At 41.2% G+C, this 26,729-nt stretch overlaps 1 protein-coding gene across 1 annotated transcript in view; it reads right to left on the bottom strand.

Annotated features, from left to right (window-relative positions):
- si:ch211-12e13.12 (PALM2-AKAP2 fusion protein) overlaps window positions 1-26,729 on the bottom strand; it is a 392,124-nt gene that overhangs the window by 353,234 nt on the left and 12,161 nt on the right. Inside the window, exons 2-3 of the mRNA XM_063048937.1 lie at window positions 23,986-24,066; window positions 16,799-16,929 (exon numbers count right to left, since the gene is read on the bottom strand). Of these exons, the coding sequence (XP_062905007.1) occupies window positions 16,799-16,929; window positions 23,986-24,066 (212 nt within the window). The remainder of the gene's footprint in view (window positions 1-16,798; window positions 16,930-23,985; window positions 24,067-26,729) is intronic.

Raw genomic sequence — 26,729 nt, 5'->3', positions numbered from 1 at the left:
ACCAAAGTGCATGACCATGCAATTTCCAACATTGTACAGGTCAACCTTCACTAATCCGGCACCATTGGAACCTGAGGAGTGCCGGATTAGTGAAAATGCCTAATTACAGAAGGATCACATTAAGCATAATCAGTGCTGGATTATTGAAGGAACTGGATTACAGGTAGTCAGATTAGTGAAGGTCGACTGTATTTCATTTGCTGCTTTCTTGCCCATTCCTCTAATCTGTCTAAGTCCTTCTGCACCCTACCTATTTCCTCAACACTACCTGCCCCTCCACCAATTTTCATATCAACTGCAATCTTAGCAACAAAGCCATCTATTCCATCATCTAAATCACTGATAAACAGCATAAAAAGTAGCTATCCCAACACTGACCCCTGCAGAACACCAGCCAACCAGACAAGCATCCTTTTATTCCCACTCACTGCCTCATACCAATCGGCCACTGCTCTAACCATGTTAGTAACTTTCCTGTAATACCATGGGCTCTTAACTTGGTAAGCAGCCTCATGTATGGCACCTTGTCAATGGTCTTCTGAAAGTCCAGATATACAACATCCACTGCATCCCCTTTATCTATCCTACTTGCAATCTCCTCAAAGGATTCCAACAGGTTTGTCAGGTAAGATTTTTCCTTAAGGAAACCATGCTGACTTTGTCCTATCTTGGCCTGTGTCACCAAGTAATCCACAACCTCATCCTTAACAATTGACTCCAACATCTTCCCAACCATTGAAGTCAGGCTAACTGGTCTAAAATTTTCTTTCTGCTGCCTTCCTCCTTTCTTAAAGAGTGGAGTGACATTTGCAATTTTCCAGTCCTCTGGAATCTCAGCTGACATGGGGCTTGAACCTACAACCTCAGATGGAGATGCATGAATACAATTAATTAATCCATAGCACACACTTAATGGAAAAATGTGCCAAAGATAGCCATGAAATGCTCTTTCTTGACCATGTACAGTACTAGTTAAATAGCAGGAGATAATCGGCAAGATGAAATTAGACCCACCACCTTCCACAACAAATACCCTTTTAGTTCAGAAGTGCATTAAGGATGATTGGTTGTTCTAATAAGTGTGCTTGGTCATTCATACTACTAAATCATCTCACTTTTAATGGACTGGCTTTATTTTGGAAAACTGTCACCACGTTTTGCCAAGCTTTATCCTAAGCTATAAGCAAATACACACAGCTCTGTCCCCAAGAAGGAATCAGTGGTACTACTGAGAACATTCCCTTCTGAACACCATGGGTTACACAAATATATGCACTTCAGTAGGACCAACCAGGGTAGGTCTTACACAGTAAATAGAAGGGCACTGAGGAGTGTGGTAGAACAAAGGGATCTGGGAATACAGATCCATAGTTCATTGAATATGGTGGTCCAGGAAGATTGGGTTGTAAAGAAAGCTTTCAGCACACTGGCCTTCATAACTCAAAGTACTGAGTACAGGAGAAGGGATGTTATGTTGAGCTGCCAGTGCAAGTGCAAGTTCAGTTTCAATATTTAAGAGAAGTTTGGATAGGTACGTGGATAATAGGGATATGGATGAATATGTTCTGGGTGCAGATTTATGGGACTAGGCAGTTTAAATGGTTTGGCACAGACTACATGGGCCAAAGGGCCTGTTTCTGTGCTGTACTTTTCAATGACTCTATTTATATGTAATTATCTCAGAGTTCATTGCTGCCAATATTTTCATCTTTACCTTTGCTAAGTCTAGGCTGCTTTGATGTGGTCTGGACCAGTTTTCATCATCCACTCTCCCTAAAAGAGAGGTCACCCAAAAGGTTGCTGCCTGTGTCCTATTCCATGTCCTTCCTGCTGCCTTGAAAGGTTAAGCAAAGTTTTGATTTTAGAATTCTCATCTTTGTTTCTAAATCCCTCCACTGTCTCACATCTCCGTGTCTTTGTGTTCCCATCCAGCCCTCCAATCCCTCACTTCCTTGCTTGGATCATCCATAAACAAAGCAACTACAAAATGAACAGCACTTCATCTGTCATGATCCCATGTTCCAGAATTCCTGTATTAAACCCTTCTGGTTTTTTCTTTAAAATACCCCTGAAAAACTCTCTCCTTGACCAGTGTTTAATCACCTGCCTTATTATCACAATTTATACATGAGGAAACTTGTGTGAAGCATCACAGGATGTTTTGCTGAGTGTTCTCTTAAATAAAAATTGTTGTTTTTCAAATCAACAAAAACACAGCATTTACTGGTCTTTATAATCCTCAAAGAAGTTAATTGGAGAATTGCTAAAGACCATTGACTTGTAGACTGTCGAGTACAGCAAGGGTAGTAGCTTATTCTTACTGATCACCATCTCCTGCCAATTAGAATTTACTACCATAGGCAGAAGCTTCCGAGCATTCTGTCTGGGGATTCATGCCTGACAAACTGCCATAAAACACTGGACTGATTTCAGATGTTAGAGGAATTCACTGGCTGTTGAGCCAACTAAACTAATGCTCATTGGCTGTTGATGGATAATTGAATGCTGATCGAGTTTGCCAAAAAAACATTTAAGAGGAGCAAGGGGTTGCAGATGGAAAAGTATGTTCAAATATCTGTCATGAAGATAAAAAAACACAAATGCTGAAAATCTGGAAAAAAAAATAGAAGATGTTGGGAACATTCTCTGGGTCAGGCAGCATCTGGGAAGATAAAAACAGACTTAATCTTGCAGATTCTTCAACCTGAAGAATCACTGCGTTTCTCTTTCCACTGATGCTGTCTGTTCTGTTGAGTGTTTCCAGTATAATTTGTTGTATCAAGACTGATTAAAGTCATCAGTTCCACTTGTAGCAAATGGCAAAAAACTTAATATGAAATAAAAACTTACTTAATTCTCTCTCAGTCTCTCTCACTCTCACTGCTGTCAAATTTCTTCTCAAATACGACAATAGTAATAAGCCTGATTCTGATATCCTCCAGTATCTTTCAGAATGATATTGATGCGTGCTGTCAAAAGTGCTGGTTAATAAAACCATAACATTTCAACTCCCTATATGAACTTGAATACTTAATGGAATATAGGATTTCTATTTCTAAATCAGCGGGAGGAGAGAGAGCAGCGTGCCGCGCGTGCACAGCCCTCCGGTGAAAAATGATATCGTATCCGTTAAATAGGGGCCGTGGACAATTCTGATTTGATGGAGACGGACGTGTAAGCACAAAGGAACATCTGGAGAAATTTCTGAAATGCTCGTTCGCTGCTGTTGTTACTGCGCGGTTGGGAATCTTCCAGAAGATAGACCTCAAAATCCCCGGCTTTGCCTGCTGTTGGCGACCGAGATTGAGGTCGAATTGTTCGGACAGAGATGGCGCTCAGTACTCGGTGTCGGAGAGCTGATTCGGCGGCTCGAAGTTTTCGGATGACTCAGAGACGGATTGTGGTCGGGCATGGCAGGGAGAGTTTTTCTTCCTTCTCCCGCTTGCGTGAGATGTGGGACATTTGAGAGACTTTGAAGTTTTTACTGTGCTCATGGACTTCTTCATCAAGTTATGGTATTGTTGCACTGTTGTAACTATACATTATAATTATGTGGTTTTGTCAGTTTTTTCAGTCTTGGTCTGTCCTGTGTTTTGTGATATCACACCGGAGGAAATATTGTATCATTTCTTAATGCATGCATTACTAAATGACAATAAAAGAGAACTGCGTGCCTTCATAATCTAAAATAGGATTTCTCCTAATTAATGAAACCTGTGTACATTCATTTGTTGACAATCAGTTGTGCAATTGAAACAAAGGAATAGTTGATGGATTTCCAGGCGAGTCATATCTCAGAGGAATGGAGAGAGTGGAGAAAAAAAATCTCATCAAAATCAATCAGAACAGCCAAAAGTTGAGATATTATTATGTCTCTTGGCAGCTACACCACAGAACTGTATCCTACCAGTAAACATTCAAGTGAGACGCTGGAGAGCACAATTCAAGCGCACTGCAATGTGCCTTGAAATGAAACGTGGACTGTGCCTGATGCTTTGCACGAAACTAGAAGTAAGGAAAATTATCTGATAATTTCTTGAAGGATCTTTGATTGTATAGATTTAAAGAACTCCCTCAACAAAGATTTGATATTTGTGGAACACACAAGATCATCCCGAGGAAATGGCCACCAAGTGAAAGTGAGTTTAACTCCAAACAGGTGCATTCAAATTTGTATAGCTATCCAAAGCCAGAAATTACATGTGGAGAGGTGAGAGATGAAAGGCAGAAGGATGAAAGTAAAGCTAAGATTGATTCGATGTTGTGATTCTTGTGGACAGCAAAATGATAAGATGGTAAAGTAATACACTGTGCTTGGAAAATATGCACATGATGAACACTGTAAAAATTACCTCTACAAATCTTATCCAAATGGGGAAGAAGACATTGAAAATCCATAGGGTGTGGTGTTAGAATCAGAGTACTAGTTCAACATAATTATCTTGGTGCCAAACGAGGCTAATTCAGTGAAAGAAATAACCACTAAATGTGTTTATGCCAAGGTGTTGGTATGAGGGAAACTAAAGACATTTTAATTTGACTCAGAAGCAACATGTAATATTTGCATGAAGTAAGCCATTCGTCTGGAAGTAGTGTAGTGGGCACATGGCCAGGTGGTTAAAGCATTGGACTAGCGACCTGAAGGTCATGAGTTCGAGCCCCAGCCGAGGCAGCGTGTTGTGTCCTTGAGCAAGGCACTTAATCACACATTGCTCTGCGATGACACTGGAGCCAAGCTGTATGGGTCCTAATGCCTTTCCCTTGGACAACATCGGTGGTGTGGAGAGGGGAGACTTGCAGCATGGGCAACTGCTGGTCTTCGATACAACCTTGCCCAGGCCTGCGCCCTGGAGAGTGAAGACTTTCTAGGCGCAGATCCATGGTCTCGCAAGACTAACAGATGCCTTTATTTCAGTGTAGGTAAAACCAAAAGGAGGTGTGATCATTAGAGAACAAGGCTGCACAGAAACCTGCCAGGATTTGCACTGTGAAAGTAGTGATCCCAAAGAATCTGGAGAGGTATGAGGTGGAGTTCATTGTCATCAGCAAGAAAGATGCCAAAACTTGGAGTTGGTGCAGTCCAACAGATGGGACTGATAAGGGTGCACCACAATAGTTTCCAAGCTGCTCTCTCTGTGTTTCTATGAATATGTTGCTGGTTTAACATATTGGCTATCCTCCAGTGTCTGATAAAGTTAAATCCAAAGACAATTTAGTTGACCTAACTCATTTTCTTTATTAAGACAGGCTTGACAGTTAATATCTCAGTTCAGTGGAAAACCCCTTGTCCCATGCAGCTCTGCTGCAAAGTGCAGACTATACATTTTACATTTTGTTTATCGCAGCCTCCTGCTCACTGTCGCCTTGTGTTCCATGTGTGGAAGCAGACTCCAAAAAGTGACACTTTGTATTTAGCATGTGGTCAGTTCTTATTTATGAACAAAACGGCTGAGAAATCTCACATCTGGGACTCCAGGGTGCGTTTAGGAAAGGAGGGAGGTTGAGTTGCAAATGGGACACAGTCCCTCCACCTTCAATAATCATTTAACATGCTAGGGATATATGTGGGCTCCAAGGCAGCATAATGATTAGCGCGATACCATCATGGTTCGGGGCGTTCCAGAGTTCAGAGTTCAATTCTGGTGCCGTTCTGTAAGGAATCTACACGTCCTCCCCATGGAATGCGGGGCGTTTTCCCCAGGTGCTCCAGTTTCCTCCAACAGTCCATAGATGTGCTGTTTAGTAGATTAATTGGTCTTTGTAAGTTGTCCTGCAATTAAGTTAGAGTTAATGGGGTTTGTCAAGGGATGAGCAGCGTGGATTAAAGTACGGGAAGGGCCTACTCCACAGTGTATCTCTAAATAAATAAATGTGTGTGGGTATAAAAGATACTGGAAATAGACTGGAGTTCCAGAGCTCTATAAATTATTGTGGAATCCTCTTCATATGTTTTTCTTCCTTGCTGTTTTCAAGAGAAAGTATAAATTCATATTGCAGTCATGTTCTGGTGAATGCTTTACAGCCAATAAAAAGTGATTTTTTTTTGAACAAATGACCTAGTTGATCAGCTGATTTACTAGGAGCATTGGAAAAGATACTATTAAAGTCATCTTCAAAAATGGCATCCATCATTAAGGACCCCCACCATCTGTGGCATGCTCTCTTGTCAATACTACTATCAGAGAGGAGGTAAAGGAGCCTGAAGACATACACTCAATATTTTAGCAATAGCTTCTTGCCCTTCACCATCAGGTTTCTGAGCAGACAATGAACCCATGATCAGTACTTTCGCTCTCGTGTTGCACTGCTTATTTATATATATGTGTTGTGTGTTCAGAGATGCTCTTCTGCATGACAGTGTTGTGTCGTTACTGTTGCCTTCCTGTCAGCTTGAACCAGTCTGGCTATCTGGCCTTTCTCATTAACAGGGTGCTTTCACCCGCTGATCTGTCTCTCACTGGATGATTTTTGTTTGTCACACCATTCTCTGTAAGCTCTAGAGAATGCTGTACATGAAAATTCCAGGAGATCAGCAGTTTCTGAGATACTCAATCACCCCTGTCCGGTACCAACAATCATTTTATGGTCAAAGTCACTTAGATCACATTTCTTCCCCATTCTGTTTTTTCAGTCTGAACAAGAACTGAACTTCTTGACCATGTCTGCGTGCTTTTATGCATTGAGTTGCTCCTACATGATTTACTGTTTAAATAATTGCATTAATGAGAAGCTGTACTTAATAGGGTGGCCACTGAGTGTGTACTTTTATAGTAATTTATAATACATTTTATATATTGCAGTGTACCACTGCTGCAAAATAACAAATTTCATAAAATACGTCAGTGATAATAAACCTGATTTTTTCTGGTTCTTTTTTCCGGGGTAGAAATGTCAACTGTCAGAGCACATAGATTTAAGGTGAGAGGGGAAAAGTTTGAAGGAGATGGATTGGATTTTTTTTTTTAACTCAGAGATTAGTAGGCAGCTGAAAAGTGCTATCATGGGTGTTGGTGGAGGCAGACATGATAGGGGCATTTGAGAAGCCTCTAGGCAGGCATATCAACATGCAGGGTATGGAGAGATGTGCTTCATTTACAGTCAGATAGGTTTAGTTTAATGCATCATCATGATTGGCATTGTTACTGTGGGCCAAATGATCTTTTCCTGTGCTGTACAGTTCTATGTTCTAAAAATAGAGTGAAGAGAACCTCTACACAGAGCTGGGACACTGTGGAACTCACTTTCAAGGTCAAAGGTCTTAGTAGAATCTATGTTAACTTTCAAGGTTATATATGATTGGGAACCGTAGACAAAGAGAAATGGTCAGAAACTTGGATAGAGAATGTAATCAATAACTGTTTACATATGTGGAAGTTAAATGTCAGCATAGGCTGGATGGGCCAAAGGTTTGTTTCCATACTGTACTATCTGTTGAATCAAAGGAAGATTGTTAAATGAAAATGAGGCAGGAAGAAATGAAACAGAAAATATTTTCTAAAGATAGTGTGACTTGTCATTTATAGTAGATTGTTTTTCAAAGCTGAATATTTATTAAGGTTATTTTGGCTCTCAGTTATGTACTGTATGTGCCTTGAAAGTTATTCCCGTGAAATAGTGCAGATAGTTGTCATGTAAAGCCCCTGCATGCCTTTCGCTAGAGAAGGGAAGAGAAACTATTTATAAAATGGCAATTTAATCCTATTAAAATAAAATAACTGGGATCCCAGAGCACTTTTTTTTGCGGAGTTGGACACTGTTTTCATATTTATTTTTGCTCCCAATTTCTTACTAATCTGCAACCCATTATCACATAATAAACAGTGCACTTTAAATAGGAAGGGATATTGCCCTAGAACTGGGAATACACCGAAGAAGCCATTGAAAGATATTGACACACATAACTTGTAAAATCACAAATTCATGGATAAAAAACTTACACCATTTAAGGTATACCGGTTTATATTGCATTGAATTTCTCTTTTTAATTTACAGTCTATTTTTTTCTTCTGCTGTCATGTGTGGTCACCGATTTTTGTTTTTTTTTATTTTCATGGCTAATACTAATCCCTCAGAAGGTGATTGGATGGGCATTGTAATATTGAAAATTCTGGGATCTGGCTATGCATAAATTATCTACTCCTCTTCTTACATTTTGAAGGTGACGCATTTCAAAAGGTTTTTCTGCCCTGCACTCCCTTGCATTTGAGGATCTGTTGTGTCCACTCTTTTAACACAGATTTCTAATTGCAACCAGCAATGTCTTCATCCAAAAAGGTCCAAGACATTTGGTGACCAGGCTCTTCTACAAATAATTGCAGATATATTCAGATCTATGCTGGCTGGTGGCGTAGTGGCATCAGTGCTGGACTTCGGGGTGAGACGTCCTGAGTCCGAATCTGGCCGGCTCCCTTGCACGCTCTCCATCCGTGCCTGGGTTGAGTGTCGAGCTAACAACTCGACCTCATAAAAAACAGACCTGGAGAGGGATGGGCTCCGCCAGATTTCAGATGCCCAAGACATGCCGTACGATGAGCATACCAAAATAAAGCTTGTCATGACGGTGACCTGACGACTCTGCCAGGAGTTAAGGGTGAACATACACACACACACACACACACACATATCAGATCACAAGTCTAATCACACTCTAGCTACAGGCACATGGTCACACAGATGGATATACACAACATGTTCATTTCTTTTCTTCTGCTGCCCTCCCTTGCCCAATATCATTTTCCTCTGCAAGACCCCTTCTCCTTTCTCTTTCTCATGAGATATTCCCTCATCATAACCCTTCGTTTACAAATATCCCTCTCTCTCCCTCTACCCTCATCTCCTAGATGTAACTCAACCTCATCTCCTTCACCTTCACCACGAAGCTGTTGGTTTTTATTCTCCCTGGGGTGAGGTTGATCCATTGTCCATAGCCATGTTCCATGTCTTTGCTGCTGTCTTTCCTGCACACCCAATCAGTCTTTGCAGCCTATGGCTTTGTATGGATCGCATTCCAGTCTTTTCCCTAATTTACTATGAAACTATTTTTAATAACTGTAGTAGTGATTTTAAATGTTACTAAATTTATTAATTTTCCAAGATTTATTTTTGGTATTTCATTTTATTGGTGGAAAGATTAAAGGCAATTTGAGGAAAATATTTTTCGCCCAGGAGCTGACAGCAGTCTGGAATAGATGATAGGGTGGAGAGGGAAGATTTAGTTGAGAATGTGATTATATGGAAGTTTTGATGATTACCGTGGTCAATTTCAGCCAATGAAGCAGCCCATGTCTGTACTCAACAAAACCCAGAAAACAGCCTGATATGGGCTGATAAGTGGCAATTGTCAGCAATGGCTAACTCCAATATGGGACGGTCTAACCATCAGCCGTTGATATTCACCAATTTTACTATCGCAGAGTCCTCATATGTAATGTTCTAGAGGTCAGCATTGACCAGAGACTCAACTAGACAAACTATATAAATACCATAGGTTTAAGGACAGGTCAGAGCCTGGGAAAACTCTGGCAAATGACTCATCTCTTGATTAACCAAGTTCTTGCCATGATCCAGAAGGCCCCCCTAGCAAGGGATCCTCTTCACCTATTTATCCTGGATGCAGCACTAACCTGTTTTAAACCAGCGCAAAGAAGCCCATTTGATTTCCTCCCCCTCCACCATCTTAAATATTCATTCATTTCACCACAGGGATATTATAATTGCAGTATGGGCTGACCATGAAATGAATTATGATTATTTACCCTGCCTACTCTGACAGATGGGTGATAGTGGAGACATGTCTCCACCAAAGGAGATGTAAGGCACTCTTTTCCTTCACTAGCCTGCAGGTTACCCTTGGACAAGGTGTAGCATCTGCTTAGACCCCTGATCGGGGTCACGTGAAGCCATGGGAACAGGTGGTGGATAGTCATATGAGCAGCTGGTACATATCACAAATGCTGGTTATGCAGTCACTGATGCCAGACAGATAATCTCTGATGAGTATTGATAATGGCTGGGGAAATGTCGACTGTTTACTCTTTTTCATAGATGTTGCCTGGCCTGCTGAGTTCCTTCAGCATCTTGTGTGTGTTTCTTTTGATTTCTAGCATCTGCAGATTTTCTTGCGTATGTGTTATGATGGCTCTTTATCTTTTTTGTAACATTATGTTCAGTTATTAAAAATCAGAATGATGATAAATGCTTATTTATGCATTAAAGTAATTTTCATCTCGATCAACTAAAGAAGCATTCTAGAGATCGTGGAATATTTCTTAGTTCAATAAACTGTTTGAATAAAATTGATCTTCTAAAACACTGCCTGCTCTGCAGACTTGATTACATTTGGTAATATATGTAACTCAAGGTGAACACTCAAACAATAATTGGATCAGTTTTTAAAACAATAATTTGAGTGCAACTTTTGCTCGGGTCACATTTTGAGCAGAAAACAGAAACACTCTTTTTATGCAGCACAAATCCTCTGACCCTCTTGGGATTTCTTGTTGTGATGAACTGTCTCTCTGATGTGATGTCTGATTCCATAATACCCTTTTGTTCCTGATGCCTTCCTTCAATCCTTTACATTCCACTACTTTTTCAATGGAATCAATTCACTTCACATATTGCCTATTTCTTTGCTGCTCTTTCTGTCTCACTCATCCTTCTTTGCAGCTATATCTAAGTCTAGTAGCTTCTTTTTGAGTGAGTCCTTGCGGTTTGAAGTTTTGCTGGGTTTACAGATACAGCACATAGCTCTCTGAATATGCTACTGCCAATTTTATTTGAGATTAGTATCATTCCTCAGCATGCTTCTGAACGATGAGCTGCTTTAAGCAAGTATAATCCCTCTCTTCTGATCCATGACCAATGCCTACTGTCTTCACTGGTGTCAAATAACATTCTTCAAATCTAGTAGATGCCAATGAAACACATCTAACATTTTCTTTGCAAGCTTTGCACTCCATGGCATCAATCCAACATTCCCTGAAGCTAAGAGCTGAAAGATATTTTGTCAGGACATTTGGCCGAAGTCAAATTGTTACAATCTCTTCTTGATATCTTTGTAGACAGTTCTCCATTTTGTTCTAATTTTGCTATTGTTGAGGATGTAATATTCTCGATTACTTTTGCTGTTACTGTACAACCTCAGTTAAAGACCAACTCTAAATCTGATAGCCTTGCCTCGTTTGTGATCCATTCATCAGAAAGTGTTAATCCTTCTTAAACACAGCTGTTCCTGGACATTGTTTATGAAATATTCCTATTTTCAGTAATTGCTGTTGGCAGGTCTATTCACAGAGTTATGATGCTCATTTATCCTGCAATATAGGTTAATGATGTGCTGACAAGTCGGTCTGTAGACATCTTGCACAAGCTGATGGGATGGTATTCATTGCCACAGGGTAATACCGGACAGAGTCAGATACAGATGGCGGTTAGGCTAATGTGGATGATGATATATATATATATAAACAGGGGTTCACAAAAGACCACCCACTTTCAATCATCTTGACCTTGCATCCCAGTGTTTCCAATAACTCTGTAAGCTGTTCCTCTTTGAGTAGCTATTTTTGTTGAATCTGTTTGCATCACCCTTACTGGCAACAGATTTCAACTCTAGAAAGCTATGGGTCCTACTATTCTGGTCCTACTCTGGAGCCTGTAATCAAGGCTAGCACTCCCATAGGGACCATCGAACTTTCACATGAAATATTACTCAGGAAACTTTCCTGTTCTCTTCTGGGAATCATGTATATCTAAAACAAAAAGCATCCATTAATTTAATTGTTGTGGGATTGCACAGTGCTTTTGTGATTGAAGTTTGAAGGTAACTCAATGGCCATATGGTAAACAGAGACAGCTAGAGGGTAACCAAAGTCCTCATTGTAAGTTAACTCTTGTGAGAGCTAGGAGAGAGCTGACCATACTTGGCTACGGAGTGAATATGATGGACGTGCTGAGTGGTCCAATTTTCCGCCCTTTAAATTCCTGCATTTAACTTTAAGCCACTACACTTATCATCCTCCTTTTGTGCAGGTTTGTAACAAAATGAAACAACACAGATGATCTGACATGCATGAAATGGCTTTGCAACCTATCCACAACCTCTGCTGTCACCGTAAATTGCCTTTAAGATTGCTGCTGCAGCAACTAATCCAAATAAATTGACATACCCACCACATTTATTTAAACTAATCCCCATCTACCTGACACGGCTTTACTGGTGCACTTAATGGACGTGAGCTTTCCCAGTTGCTTTGACTAGTATACATAGAAATAGTTCAAGCCTGACTTGTCTAATAACCTACGAGGGGTGATTGATAAGTTTGTGGCCTAGAGTAGAAGGTCTCAATTTTAGAAAACCTAGCACATTTATTTTTCCTACATTTACACACTTAGTCCAGCGGTCGTGGAGCATACGGATCCCTTCTTTGTAGAAGTCAGCGTCTTGGACCTCCAGAAGTGGTCCACAGCAAGGTGTGATTGATAAGTTCATGGCGTAAGGTAGAAGGAGGAGGAAACTTTCTGCATAATACCTCAAAGAGTTGAACTGCACGTTCATGTAACGAGAGCTGTATAACTCATCTCCTTCTACCTTAGGCCAAGAACTTATCAATCACCCCTGCTGTGGACCACCTGGAGGTCCAAGATGCTCTCGTTACATGCACGTGTAGTTCAACCCTTTGAGTGATAATGCAGAAAGTTTGAAGTTAATAACTCATCTCCTTCTACCTTAGGCCACGAACATATCCATCACCCCTGCTGTGGACTACTTTTACAAAGAAGGAATCTGTATGCTCCACGACCGCTGGACTAAGTGTGTAAATGTAGGAAGGGATTACGTTGAAAAATAAATGTGCTAGGTTTTCTAAATTTGACTCCTTCTACCTTAGGCCACAAACTTATTAATCACCCCTCATATAAGGATCCAAAAACAGCTTTTAAACTCCACAGGATTTGTTAATCCTTTAAACAACTTAACCTATAAATTCTCTTTGTTTCACATTTTATACCTCTTTTCTGAGTAAGGTGTTTTTTCGTATCAACTTATAATTGCCGGATTGTCTGAAGATGAGCCTCAGTGTCATCAGAGTGACCAAATGGGTGAAGTGTAACAGTGAATGCTGCAAACACAGAGCACCAAAGCAATCCGTCTGATGCACTGTGCCTCTGGTGTTGACATCCAATCAATCCCCTCACCCTTTCTGCCCAACACTGAATATGTTTTCCTTTTCAAATGCATTTATCTAATTTGTTTTTACCATAAAACAAGGATTAGACCAACTGCTAAAATAATTTACATAAAATATGACACCTTTAGTGCAGGATGAAGACCCAGTAGAGAAAATAATGAAGAAAAGCTGTCTCTATTGGGATTGGCACCAGAACTCATGACTTCTAGTACCACAAAGATGTGACCAAAACCCTCCAAGTGGATTAGTGAACCAAAGTTCAACTCCTCTCATAGGCCAATATTTCCAGCACTGAGGCCCTAGACACAATCAATTGGCTCTGCTGGGCAGGCTATGCCATTTGTGAGTCCTGAACTGATAATCTATTTTGAGCTCTGACACAAACATAGGAAACAAGCTCTGCGGTGGTCATTGGATATTTAACTTGTTACCATAGCAACTTCTCTGGGCTGAGATGAGAGGAAGTGATGAGATGTAGTTGATCTGAATGGTCTGATAACACACAGACCGGTCTCTCATCATGGTGTGAAGTCACTGAGGTGGCCAAGGTGCCTCTCTGAGCCATTCCTCTCACCCGAGCCTAAAACTATGTCAGGTCATTTCAGGTGCTTGTTACACTCTGCCATGGTGGCTCACTCCACACTGGTGAAGAGGTCAGTAACCATTTCATTGCCATGGGAACACCGGCAGTGGGCTAAGTCCTCAATCCAATTCCCGTAAAGCAGCGTGCAGTAGTGGAGAGGACTGTGGTTTATGCAGAGTGCATTATCATCAATGCATCTCTCTCTGTTCTGATATTGCTATAATAACTCCCCTTTAGCACCAACCCCATTAATACTCTCACTCCTGGGAACTGTTTGGTACTAGTGTATTCAAAACTCATCACAGCATCTCATTGTGTACAATCAAATAGACATTATACACAATCAAATATCATTTTCAAACAGGATACATATAATGGCTATAATGATTTGCAATCTTTGTCAGTCTCTGGATGAAAAATGCACTGCTCAATTAATATCTTAATTCCACTTCACAATATCTTCAAAGATCTCATCATCTCTAGCAACATCACATTCTAACAGTATTTCAGTTGTTCCTTTCGCATTTCTATCATGACCTCCTTTCTGTTTTATTCAATGCTCTCTCCAATAAAGGTTAAGAGTCTGTATGCTTTCCAGACAATATCATTTACCAGTGCTGCTACTTTCAGGGATGCATTTATATTTATTCTCTCTAATCCTCAATGCCTCTTACTATTGTTGTTATCTTCTTCCAATCTGAAGCTGATCATTACATTCCAGTGACACACACAATGGTGGGCTTTGGATTACGTTATTGCTGTAATATACACTAGGATCCAAGTAGCAGCCAAACTAGTTGAACATGTCACCACCATAACAGATTTTATCAGCAAGCATGAAAAGGACTGTGTACAAAAGATGCCAATCTGGATGTTCCCAAGCCAGGAACTATAGCTAGTCTACTCCCTACTAAAGTCCAGGACTGTGGCATTCATATCAGGTAACCTTGTCCCATACAAGAAATTGAGACATAACTTTGATAGAACTATCTGAGATGCCAAGAGACAATACCAGTTTAAAATTGGGTCCCAGTCTATGAAGGCATGCTATAAAAGGCTACGAAATGAAGCTGGGCAGCATTGCCAACAACAGCACACCTCTTTCTGATGAGCTTCCCTCCGCATGTTTTGAACAGAAGGGTATAGGTAAATCACCACACACCTCAACAGCCTTCAAAGCAACTGAACCCACAGTCACGATTGCAGAAATCAGATCAATCTTCTGGAGCGTGAACTTGCAGAAAGCATCTGGCCCAGATGGCGCTCATGGCAGTGTCCCTAGATCCTGCAAAGAACAGCTGGCGAGAATATTTGCAGGCATTTTTAATCTCTCCTTACTTCAATCTGAAGTTCTATTTTTTTTAAAAAGACCACTTTCATCCACTACCTAAGAAAAAAAAGTGACGTACCTAATGATTGGCACCTGAAGGCTCTGTCATCTACTATCATATGGTGCTTCAAGAGGCCGGTCATGGTACACATCAGTTACAGCCTCCCAGACAACCTTGGCCCACTGTAATTCACCTACAGTACTACCAAAACAGGTCTATTGTGGACACCATCTTCCTGGCCCTACAATCATCTTTGAAGCATCTGGACAGTAAAGACATCTATCTTAGATCTTTGTTTATTGACTGACTACAACACCATCTTCAAGACTGCAATTCCAAGCAAGCTTATCTCCAAAGTCCTAGATCTGGGGCTCAACATCTCCCTTTGCATTGGATCCTTGACTTCCCGACCAACAAACAGCAATCAGTGAGGACAGACAACTATACCCCTGCCACAATTGTCCTCAACACTGGTGTCTCCCAAGGCTGCATCCTTGGTCCCTCACCAATTTTTATTAATGCACTTTTGAAAACATTCTACACAGATGCATCTTGGCTCGGTATGGCAATTGCACTTCCTGTGACTGTAGGAAAGAAACTTAAGAGAATTGTGGACATCACGAAAACCAACCTTCCTCCGTGGACTTATTGCTGCCTCAGTAAAGCAGCCAACACAGTCAAAGACCCCACCCAAGCCAGACATACTCAGTTCTCCCCCTACCATCAGACAGAAAATACAGAAGCCTGAAAACATATACCACCAGGTTCAAGGCCAGCTTCTATCCTGCTGTTATAAGACTATTGAACAGTCCTTTTGTACAATAGCTAATTTACCAATTTAGAATTCTGCTAACTACCTGAAGCTGGACAGCACAGCAGCGTCCCCACTTCCAGAGGAGACTGAGGTGATCGAGCCCCCACTACCCCACTCTAACCAATTTTTACTGGAGCACCATCGAGAGTGTCCTGACCAGCTGCACCACTGTCTGATATGGGAAATGAAAGGCATATGACCTCAAGACCCTACAAAGGATTATGAGGACTATTGAGAGGATCATTGGGGACTTTCTTCAACCCATCCAAGATAATTATCAGGAGAGCCGCATGCAGAGCCCTTGATGATCCTTCCCTTCTGTGTAACATCCTCTTTGACAGCCATTGCTTTGACCCCCTACCATTAGGTAGCAGGTATTGTAGCATGAAACAAAGACTGTTAGGATGGAAAACAGCTTCTTCCACCAGGGCATGAGATTACTGAAATCCCTGCCAGCACCAAGATCTCATCACATATGAAGCACCATTAATGTATACTGTTTACTTTTTGACTTCTGTCGTAAATGCACCTTCTTATTTGATAAGTTATTTGTGGTAGTATTACCTTATGTGCTGTGTGTGAGTTATACATACTGTGTTGGGCACCTTGGTCCAGAGGAACATTGTTTCATTTGGTGGTCTCATTTATATGGATGAAAGCCATAAACTTGAACTTGAACTTGAAACTCCCAACTCCCATTATCATCTATCTGGGAGCAATTAACTCAGTAAAGGATAGGAATAGGACCTGGGACTCTCCTTCCCCCTTGGGATGGTCCAGGACCAGGAAGGACTCCTTACACATGAAGATGGTGATGTGTTACAGGCCAGCATTTACTCACTATCAGTTATGCATTTTGATTATAAATGTAACTTCTGACCTGCGAATGGCTTCTTCTAATTTCTTTGCCTTGTTCTCATCCAGCTGGACCTGGTTGGTCCTTGCTTCCTCCTCTTCAGGTGATGAGGCAGGGATTCCTTGCAGCAGCCATCTTTCTCGCATGGCTTTGGACTGAGTGAGGAAAGAAGAAAGACTTATTGAAAACGTTAATCTGCAGAGCAGGGAAGTCACAAAACCTTGCTCTCCAATTGTAATCAACCTGTCCATAGCTGTTTAGGCCCTGTTCCCTGAAAATGCTTCTCGAAACATTGTCTTTCTCTGCCACTTTAAGACACCATTTAAAACCAACCTATCAAAGCAAGCTTCTGGACATACAGTTTAATGTCTCCTTGGACCATAAGACAGTAAGATATAGGAACACATTTAGTCTATTTCATCAAGCCTGCTCTGCCATTTCATTTCAGCTGATCCATTTCCCTCTCAGCCCTAATCTCTATGCCCTAATCAAACAAGAATCTATCAACCTCTGCCTCAAATATACCCTAACACTTGGCCTGTGACAACGAATTTCACAGATTCACCACTCTCTGGCTAAAGAAGTTCCTCCTCATCTCTGTTCTACATAGACATCCCGCCATTCTAAGGCTGTATCCTCTGGTCTTAGACTCCCCCTACCATAGGAAACATCCTCTCCACGTCCACCCTATCAAGGCCTTTCAACAATCGATAGGTTTCAATGAGATCCCCCCTCATTCTTCTGAATTCCAGTGAGCGCAAGCCCAGAGCCATCAAATGCTCCTCATATGATAAGCCTTTCAATCCTGGAATCATTTTTTGTGAACTTCCTTTGAACCATCTCCAATGTCAACACATCCTTTCTTAGATAAAGGGCCCAAAGCGCTCACAATATTCCATGTGAGGCCTCACCAGTGCCTTATAAAGCCTCAACATTACATCCTTGCTTTTATATTCTAGTCCTCTTGAAATGAATGCTAACATTGTATTTGCCTTCCTCACCACTGACTCAACCTTAATTTAGGGAATCCTGAATAAGGACTCCCAAGTCTCTTTGCACGCCAGATTTTTGTCATGCCCTTCTGTGACATGACATCATATTTTGTTTGATGAGATTCAAATTAAACAGTGGAATGTTCTACTATGCTAAAGACACTCGGTCAATAGAGGTTACTCGATTAATTTTGAAACAAGTTCAATAGTTTAGAAGACGTATTTCTTTAACTGAGATTGCTTTTGGATTTGATGGGAGGAAATTGCATGGATTTCAATAGATTTGTTGATTTGGTCCTTTAATTCAATGCCTGGCTGCTTCCTATTACTTTAATCAGGCAGCATTCCCATATTTAAGGGAGTTCTGTGGGGCAGAACAGGGTCAAACTCCAGCTGCGGAAAACACTCTGCAGGGCCGACACCTCCTCAAGTTTGCTCCATGACATATATGCAAATATTTTCACAGCCATTCTTATCTGCTTCATTTTAAAATTTATTATGAATAACATAAGATGCCCTAGTCAAATTTTCATTGGTAATGCAATGGTTGTTATAGTCCTTTACCGCTACTGTTAATTTGATTGACTGGTTGACATTGCCAAGGGGAAAATAAAACAGAGATTAGACCAACAGCTCTAATAATATGCATTTAATAAGGGACCTTTAGTGCAGCACATGAAGAGCAGTTAAATGCTCTGCTGGCATTGTCCACAACAGGAGGGCAGAACTTAAAAATTAAGGCCGGGTCATTTCGAGGTGATGTGAGGAAACAGTTTACCAAGAGGAATTGAAATCTGGAAGTCCTGCTGGACCAAATGGATCAATGGAAAACCTCAGAATGTTAGCTGATGGATTTCTGTCAGGTAGCGCGTCAAGGAAAATGTGGGCAAATTAAATCTGAGTTGTCAGAGCAGAGTATCTTCTGTTCCTTGCATTCACAGTCCAAATACTAATTTTTGCTTATTTAGCAAACGGCTGTGTGTAGTGCGGGGGGGGGGGGGGGATTGAAGCAGGGAAATTTTCCAAACCTCAGTGAAGCACCAAGTACACAAGCAACACACTTGATTCCCTTCAAACAATTCAAATAGAGAAGGTGAAGGATGAACAATTAGCTCTGACCCTTTGGCAGGACTTTTCGACCCGAAACGTTGACTGTACTCTTTTCCTAGATGCTGCCTGGACTGCTGAGTTCCTCCAGCACTTTGTGTGACTTTTAACACCATAAATCAGCGAGTTGTTTTGTTATGTCTCCCCTCTCACTGTGAAATGGGGTCACCTCGTTTTCCCTTATTAGGGACAGACAGAGAGAGAGAGAGCCTGCAGTATGTCGAATACCGGGTGAAAGAGTTATCCTTGGCGTACTGCAAGTCTGTGTCTCTGTTGATGCTTTACTGATGCTTAAGTACTCGGTATGGAGCCCCGATGCTTTTTTGCTGGGTGGGGGGAGGGGGTCATTGCTTTGCTGCTGCTTATGCATGCGAGAGGGAAGTTGGGAGGGGGCTTTGGGGTTCTAATGTTTAACTGTCATTCATTCCTTGGGGCACTCCTCTGTTTTCTTGGATGTTTGCGAAGAAGAATAATTTTAGGATGTATATTGTATACATTTCCCTGACATTTAACGTACCTATTGAAACTTATTGAGAAATGCAGTGTGAGGTGATGCATTTTGGAAAGTCAAACTAGTGTAATACTTATATTGTGATGGCACAGCACTAGGGAGTGTAACGGAACAGAGTGTACAGCGCATTGAAAGTTGTATCACAGGTAGACAAGGTGGTGAAAAGGGTATTTAGTGCAGTTGGTTTCATCAGTTAGGGCTTTGGGTATAGGAGGTAGGACATTACGTTGCAGTTGTATAAGTCATTGCTGAGGCTGCTGTTAGAGTACTGTGTACAGTTTTGGTCTCCCTGTTATAGGAAAAATTATGGTTCAACTGGAAAGAAAGCAGAAAAGATTTATAAGGATACTGACAGGTCCAGAGGACTTGAGTTATAAGGAGGGGTTGGTCAGGTTTTTTATTCCTTGGCATGCAGGAGAATGGGAGGCAAGGTTATAGAAATGTTTAAAAATATGAGAGCCATAGAGAAGGTGGACAGTAACAGTCTTTTCCCCAGCTTAGACAAGACTAACTCCAGAAAGCATAGATTTAGAGTGAGAGGAACAAACTGCTAGAAGTGGCAGATTATTCCATATGTTTGAGAGGTAATAAATAGGTTAGATAAATAGTGTCATTTTTCCAAGATGGAAATGTCAAATCTCTGAGTGTATAAGTTTAAGATGAGAGGGGAAAGGTTGAAAGGAGGTTTACAAGGCAAGTTTTTTTTACACAGAGAGGAGTAGGTGTCTGGATCTTGCTGCTGGGGAAAGTAGTGGAGGCAGATATGATCACAAATTTAAACAGTCATATGAATAGGTAGGAAATGGAGGGATACACTATGTGCAGGCAAATGAACTGTTTAAATTGCTGTGGTGGTCAGCATGGACATTTTTAATGGAGTCCACACACCATCAGGCACCTATTTACACTAATCCTAATTTAACCCATTTTATTTCCCCCACATCCCATCAACTTCCCCCAGATCCTATCTCTCATTTATACACCAGTAGCAATTTGGAGTGGTCAAGTAATGTATCAAGTCACACATCAAAGTTGCTGGTGAACGCAGCAGGCCAGGCAGCATCTATAGGAAGAGGCGCAGTCGACGTTTCAGGCCGAGACCCTTCGTCAGGAGTAATGTATCAAGTCAGCCATTTTTTGAGATTTGAGAGGAAACCAGGGTACCAGTAGGCAAATGAAATGGTCACAGGGAGCACATAGAGCACTCTGCATCAGAGGTCACGGGAGCTGTGCAGTGGCAGCTCTTTCAGCCATGACTGTGATTCCGGGTTCTGGGTTTTCTGACCTATTTATTGGGAAATAGGGAAAACTACATGTGGGAGAAAGAAGATAGATGTGGTCTGCTACTGTAGCCCATCCACTTCAAGGCTCGGTATGACCTGCATTCAGAGATGCTCTTCTGCACACCACTATTGTAACATGTGGTTATTTGAGTACTGTCACCTTCCTGTCAGCTTGAACTAGTCTGGCCATTCTCCTCTAATCTCAGTCATTAACAAGGCATTTTCACCCACGAAACTGCCGCTCACTGGAAGTTTTTGGTTTATCATACCATCCTCTGTAAAATCTAGAGAGTATTGTGTGTGAAAATCCCAGGAGATCAGCAGTTTCTAAGATACTCAAACCACTTTGTCTAGCAACAACAATCATTCCATAGTCGAAGTCATTTAGATCACATTTCTTCTCCATTCCGATGTTTGGTATGAATAACAATTGAACTTCTTGACCATGTCTGCATGCTTCTGTACATTGAGTTGCTGCCATATGATTGGCTGATTAGACATTTACATTAATGAGCAGGTGTACAGGTGCTAATAAAGTGGCCACCGAGTGTATGTAGAGCATGAACCACTTGGGACAAATGGCCTGTTTCTCCATTGTAATTACTGTAAGCACATTACTAATCTCTCACCAGTTTCCGCGATAGAAAAAAGAACTTCTGGTTTAATTCATATCCATTTCTTCATCTGTAAGATCACCATCTTTTCCTTATAGTTGATATAGTGGTACCAATTGTCAGCAAGGGGTTAATGGGCTACATGGCCAGTTTCTATGCTGTATGATTCCATGATTCCATGCTCCAGCCAATTCCCATCTTGTGTCCTGCCTCACCTCGTAGCAGGGTTGATGCAAATGCAGTTACAATTGGCTTATGAAGGCAGACGTGTGTTGGAACAGAAGGATATCCCCCGTCTGTAACATCTGGCAGACCTAAAGTGATTTAACTCAATTGCAATTGTCATCCATGCCAGCACTATCTGCTCAATATAGGCAACTGCTGGGCACAGCCAGAAGACCCTGCCGAAGCGACTTCTGCAGGAATCTGCTTTTAGAAACCTCATGTAAAGGTAAAAATATCCTGAGCTGGAACTCAGCAGTAGATGGGTAAAACTCTAATCAGCAGCTGCCAGTGAGTTAAAAATGGGATGAGCTCGAAATACCCAACAGGTCAAGTAGCTTCTGTGGAGCGAGAAACACAGGCGATGACCTCTTGTCAGTTTGACAAAAGGCCATTGTCCTGAAGTGCCTATCATCTCTTTCATTACCTGACCTGTTGAGTGGTTCCAGCGCTTTCCTGCTTTTATTTTAGATTTTCATCACCCCACAGTATTTTCCGGTTCACTGACGAGTATTTTCCATATGCATTCTTACTAAGGTTGACCACAACTTGTAGCCCTCTCTTCCACCCGAACAGACTATACGGCAGACCGACAAACAGGGTTTTCTGGAGAATGAGTCCTTCAGTGGCTGGTTGACAATCACCCTTGCAATATGTTGTCAGTTACAAAGCTCAAGCCTTCCGCTCACCAGATTTATCAGAATGTTTGTTTGACTTGAATCAAAACCATAGTCTGCAGTCGTTCTCAATTTTTATTACATAAATTTTTGGCAGCCTTATTCATCCCTTGTTGCTCGTGAAATATTACTGTAAAGTAGTCGATATAATTTTTAAAGCACCATGTGGAACCAGTTAAGGATTAAGATCCGAAGAACTGAAGTAACAACAGGCCCTATGATCTGCCAGCCAATAATTTCCTTTCTTATTGCACCAGATTTTTGTCCTAGGACATAGAACAGTGCAGCATGGGAAAAGGCCCCTCGACCCACAATATCTGCACTGAACATGATTTTGAATTAAATCATATTTCTTCTGCCTGTACACCAAAAATATACCTCTGTTCCCTGCACATTCACGTGTCTGTCTATCCACCTCCTAAATGCCATTGTCATATCAGCTTCCACCATGACCCCTGGCAGTCCGTTTCAAGCAGCTACCAGTTTCTGTGAAAAACACCTGCCCTTCACCTTTCTTTTATACTTTGCTTCTCTCACCTTAAATGCACATCCTCTTTCAAAAAAACAAAGAACTTGCCCTTTCAGCTCTGGGTTTTGACATTGTCACCTAAAGGGGTGACGGCTCTATGGTAACCTCCCGATAAAAAGAGGAAGCAACATCACCTTGTTGCCATAATTCAACAATGCAAGATTATGATAATTTGCATGAAATTTTTGATTTATTTTGTCACACTACATAAATATTTATTTGCATTTATTTAGCATTAAAACATTCCCAGGGTTTCCCTAGGAATGCTAAAGAACAAATTACAGTACGGTATCACATGAGACATGAGCACAGGAGTTAGGTCAAAGGGATTGATTTAAGAGGTGCCTCAGGAGGAGGGAGAGTAAATGAGACTGAAAGTTCTTGGGAGATATTTAGTGACCAGACAAGTGAGGTACAGCAAATAGAATTAGGATGCACAAGGAAACTGGGGAGGTGGAACGACCATAGAGAGGTCACCAAGTTGTCATCAGTGGTAGCAACTGGTGCTGCATATATCAGGAAGGTACCTGGGTCTAAGATGTATTGTCAGGATTTAACACAGAGGAGTCACAGGGGTCTTACATAGTAAAAACAAGATAAAAACAAACAATTAAAAAAAAATCGAAACCAACATACGACGGTGATGAAAATCTGAAGTTAAAAACAAAAGAAGATGGAAACGTTTGCTTGGAGCACTCTTCTATTCTTCATTTAATCTCTTCAACATCTTTTGATCAAGGACCATCAGCCTGAGGTAAAATGCTGATACTCTTTCCATAGAAACTGTCTAATCTGCCAATTATCCTGTTTTATTTCACATTCCCAGCATTCACAGTTCATTAGATTTACATTTTCTACTTTACCTACCCTCATGTTTGCTTGTCCTTAACCTCTCTTTGGATCTTGTCTTAACAATTTTCAGTTCTCTTAAAAGTTATCAGTGTGAAAAGTTAGCTCTGTTTCTCTCTCGACTGATGCTGCCTGATCTGCTGGGTGTTTCTGGCATATTCCGTCTTAATTTGGAACAAAAATGTTCTGTTATTGGTAGACTAAAATTCTTCCATGTTTAGGTACTGGAAGAGTCTAACCCAAATGTAAGGTCAAGTCAGCAAAGGAATGCAGTAACTCATAATCATATCTAAGATATGAATTGACCATCCCATTAGGAACATTTAGTCACAGACACTCTCAGCAGAGCCACCTGGAATAAATGAGCACGACAGTATTGAGCATTTGACAGGAATTACAGGCTGAAGTTCTGACGTTGATCTCCTACCTTGTGGTGCTGCAGCTGAAGTATTTTGTCCTCGAGCTGGTGTCGTTTGTTCTCGATTTCTGTCTGCCTCTGCCTTTTTTCCTTCAAAGAGAGAGAGGGAGTGTTTTAAACATGTTGCTTTAACTGTTACCAGTTCACCCCTTATGCCAACATTCTAGCAATCAAATACTTCTCTTAAAACATAAAAGCAAAAGATTATTGAATAAAAAGAAAGGTAGGCAATTCAGCTCTTTGATCATGTTGATACTCTCTCCCATTACCTTATTCCTGTGCTTCCCCTGAAACCCCGTGATGCCATTTGCATTAAGTTTTAAAAATCTCCTTCTTATCTATATTAAGTGACCTGTCCTCTGTAGCCCTCTGTGGTAAGAATTTCCACAGGTTCATCAACCCCTGAGGGAAGAAATTTTTTCGCATCCCAGACCTAAATCTGTTGGCTAAGTCTGTGATTCTATTTCCTAGAAAATCCAGCCAAGGCAAACTTCCTCCCAACATCCAGCCACATCAGATTTTGTAACTTTCACTTAGATCTCATCTCACTTTTCTTAACTCTAGTGAATCCAGATCTTCTCTCTTCTCACACCTCTGCACATGCTCTATGGCAAACATACCCTCTTCAAGGTAAAGAGATCAAGCCTGCACACAATTTTCCAAGAATTATCTCAATGTAATTATAGCAAGGCATTCTTGCTCTTGGGCTTAAATCCTGTTGCTGCAAAGGCCAACATACCACTTGCCTTCTTAACTGCTTGCTGCAGCTGCACTCTTGCTTTCAGTAACTGGGGTACCAGGACACTTTGTACATCAATACTTCCCAAGCTCATAGTATTTTCTGCTTCCCTACTGCAGTGGAAGGACAGCCTCACAATTATATTGCTTTTCTCAATTATTCCCCACTCATTCACTCTAAGTCACCCGGAAGCCTCATTGAATCTTTCTTACAACCTGCAATCCTGCCCAGTATTACATTTGACTACCTGATTAAAATCATTGATCTGTTATGAGAGGCTTGTGCCCAACCATTGATATCTGCAGTACCATAATAATTAATACCTCCCAATAACAAAACTGCTACATACATCGTCAAAACGTATTGAATGTTGAAAGGCATTGGAAAAGTGGATGCGGAGAGGATGTTTCATAGAATAGAGGGATGTCCATTTAGAATGGAAATGAGGAGGAATTTCTTTAGCCGGAAAGTGGTGAATCTCTGGAATTCGTTGTCCTCAGGCAGTTGTGAGGGCCAAGTCCTTATGTATATTTAAGGCAGAGGTTGATTGATTCTTGCTTGGTCAGGGCATGAAGGTGTATGGGGAGAAGGCTAGGTTTTGATGATGCGGGAGAAGGCTAGGTTTTGATGATGAGGGAAAAAGGATCATCCATAATGATGTGGTGGAGTAGACTCGATGGGCCACATGGCTTAATTCTGCTCGTATATCTTATGGTCTCATGGTATTAAACCAGACAACTGCTTTTTTATCAGTCTTGATTGAATGATAAATCAATTGAGTGATAAATATTTGCCAGGAAACTGGGTAGAAGTCTCCTACTTCTCTTCAAAATGGTACCAGTGAATATTTCGCAACCAACTCAAGAGAGCAGACAGGCCTTTGGTTTAAGGCTTCAGCTGAAAGACATAACTGATACACTCCCACAGTACCATTCTGCAGTGACAGGCTAGATTTCAGAGTCCAGATCTTTAGAGTGAGACGAACTCTTAACCTTCTGATTCAGAGGGCCCAGGGTTAAGCCTAGCTTGAGGGTACAGGAGTGTGTTTATGCTCGGTGTCAGGTTTGAGGGCACAGACCTGAGAATGAGCATGCAAAGCCTGGCTTGAGGATGCAGCTGGTTTTTAAAGCAGAGGTCAAGAGTACGATCATATGTTGGGGTCATGAGCGTAAAGACCAAAACAGAGTTCAAGAGCATGTATGTGGGTCTGAAGACAGAATGTGTGCAGAACCCAAAGTCAGGACCACACAGACAAAGCTGAGGCCAGGAATGCAGAGCAGACTAAGGACCGGGCGTGTAACTGGGATTGGCCATGCTCCTGCACTGTGGGTAGACTGCAGCCTTTAGTAGTCAGACCCTGAATCAAAATCCCAATAACTTTCATAACTTATCAGAAGCACCAAGTCAAATCCAGAGAAAAATATGTGAGTCCATTTGTGACACCTTCCATTTCCTTGACATAGTAGATGCAGGGATAATGGAGAGTGAAGAGACAGCTGAAACTGGAATTTCTTTTTTTTTTACACACAGAGTGGCTGGAATGCACTGCCAGGAAGGTGGTAGGGGCTGATACACGAGGGACATTTAAGAGACACTTAAACTGGTCAGATGGAGCTGAGTAGGGGGAGGGAGGGGAAAGATACTGACTGAGGCTAGAAGTGATAAGTGCTTGAAGAGACAAGAATAGTGCATTTCATCAGCTTGTCTTGCAATGTGTCTTTTCTGCACTAAGGTCTTGATTTCTCACACTTTTACTTCTCACTGCTTTTAATACGTAGAACATAGCTCATTAGAGCACAGCTGGGGCCCTCAAGTCCATGATGTTGTACCAACATTTTCAAAAGTTCAAAGTTCAAAGTATATTTATTATCTAAGTGCATATATGTCGCCAAATGCTATCCTGAGATTAACTCTCTTGCGAGCATTCATAGTAGATACAAAGAAACACCATCGGATCAATGAAAATGTACACACAAAGCTGGACAAACAACTAATATGCAAAAGACAATAAATT

Source organism: Mobula hypostoma, chromosome 5, assembly GCF_963921235.1.
Source record: "Mobula hypostoma chromosome 5, sMobHyp1.1, whole genome shotgun sequence".
NCBI classification, from domain to species: domain Eukaryota; kingdom Metazoa; phylum Chordata; class Chondrichthyes; order Myliobatiformes; family Myliobatidae; genus Mobula; species Mobula hypostoma.
The sequence above is the reverse complement of the archived record's forward strand: the minus strand, read 5'-3'. Positions and strand labels throughout refer to the sequence as shown.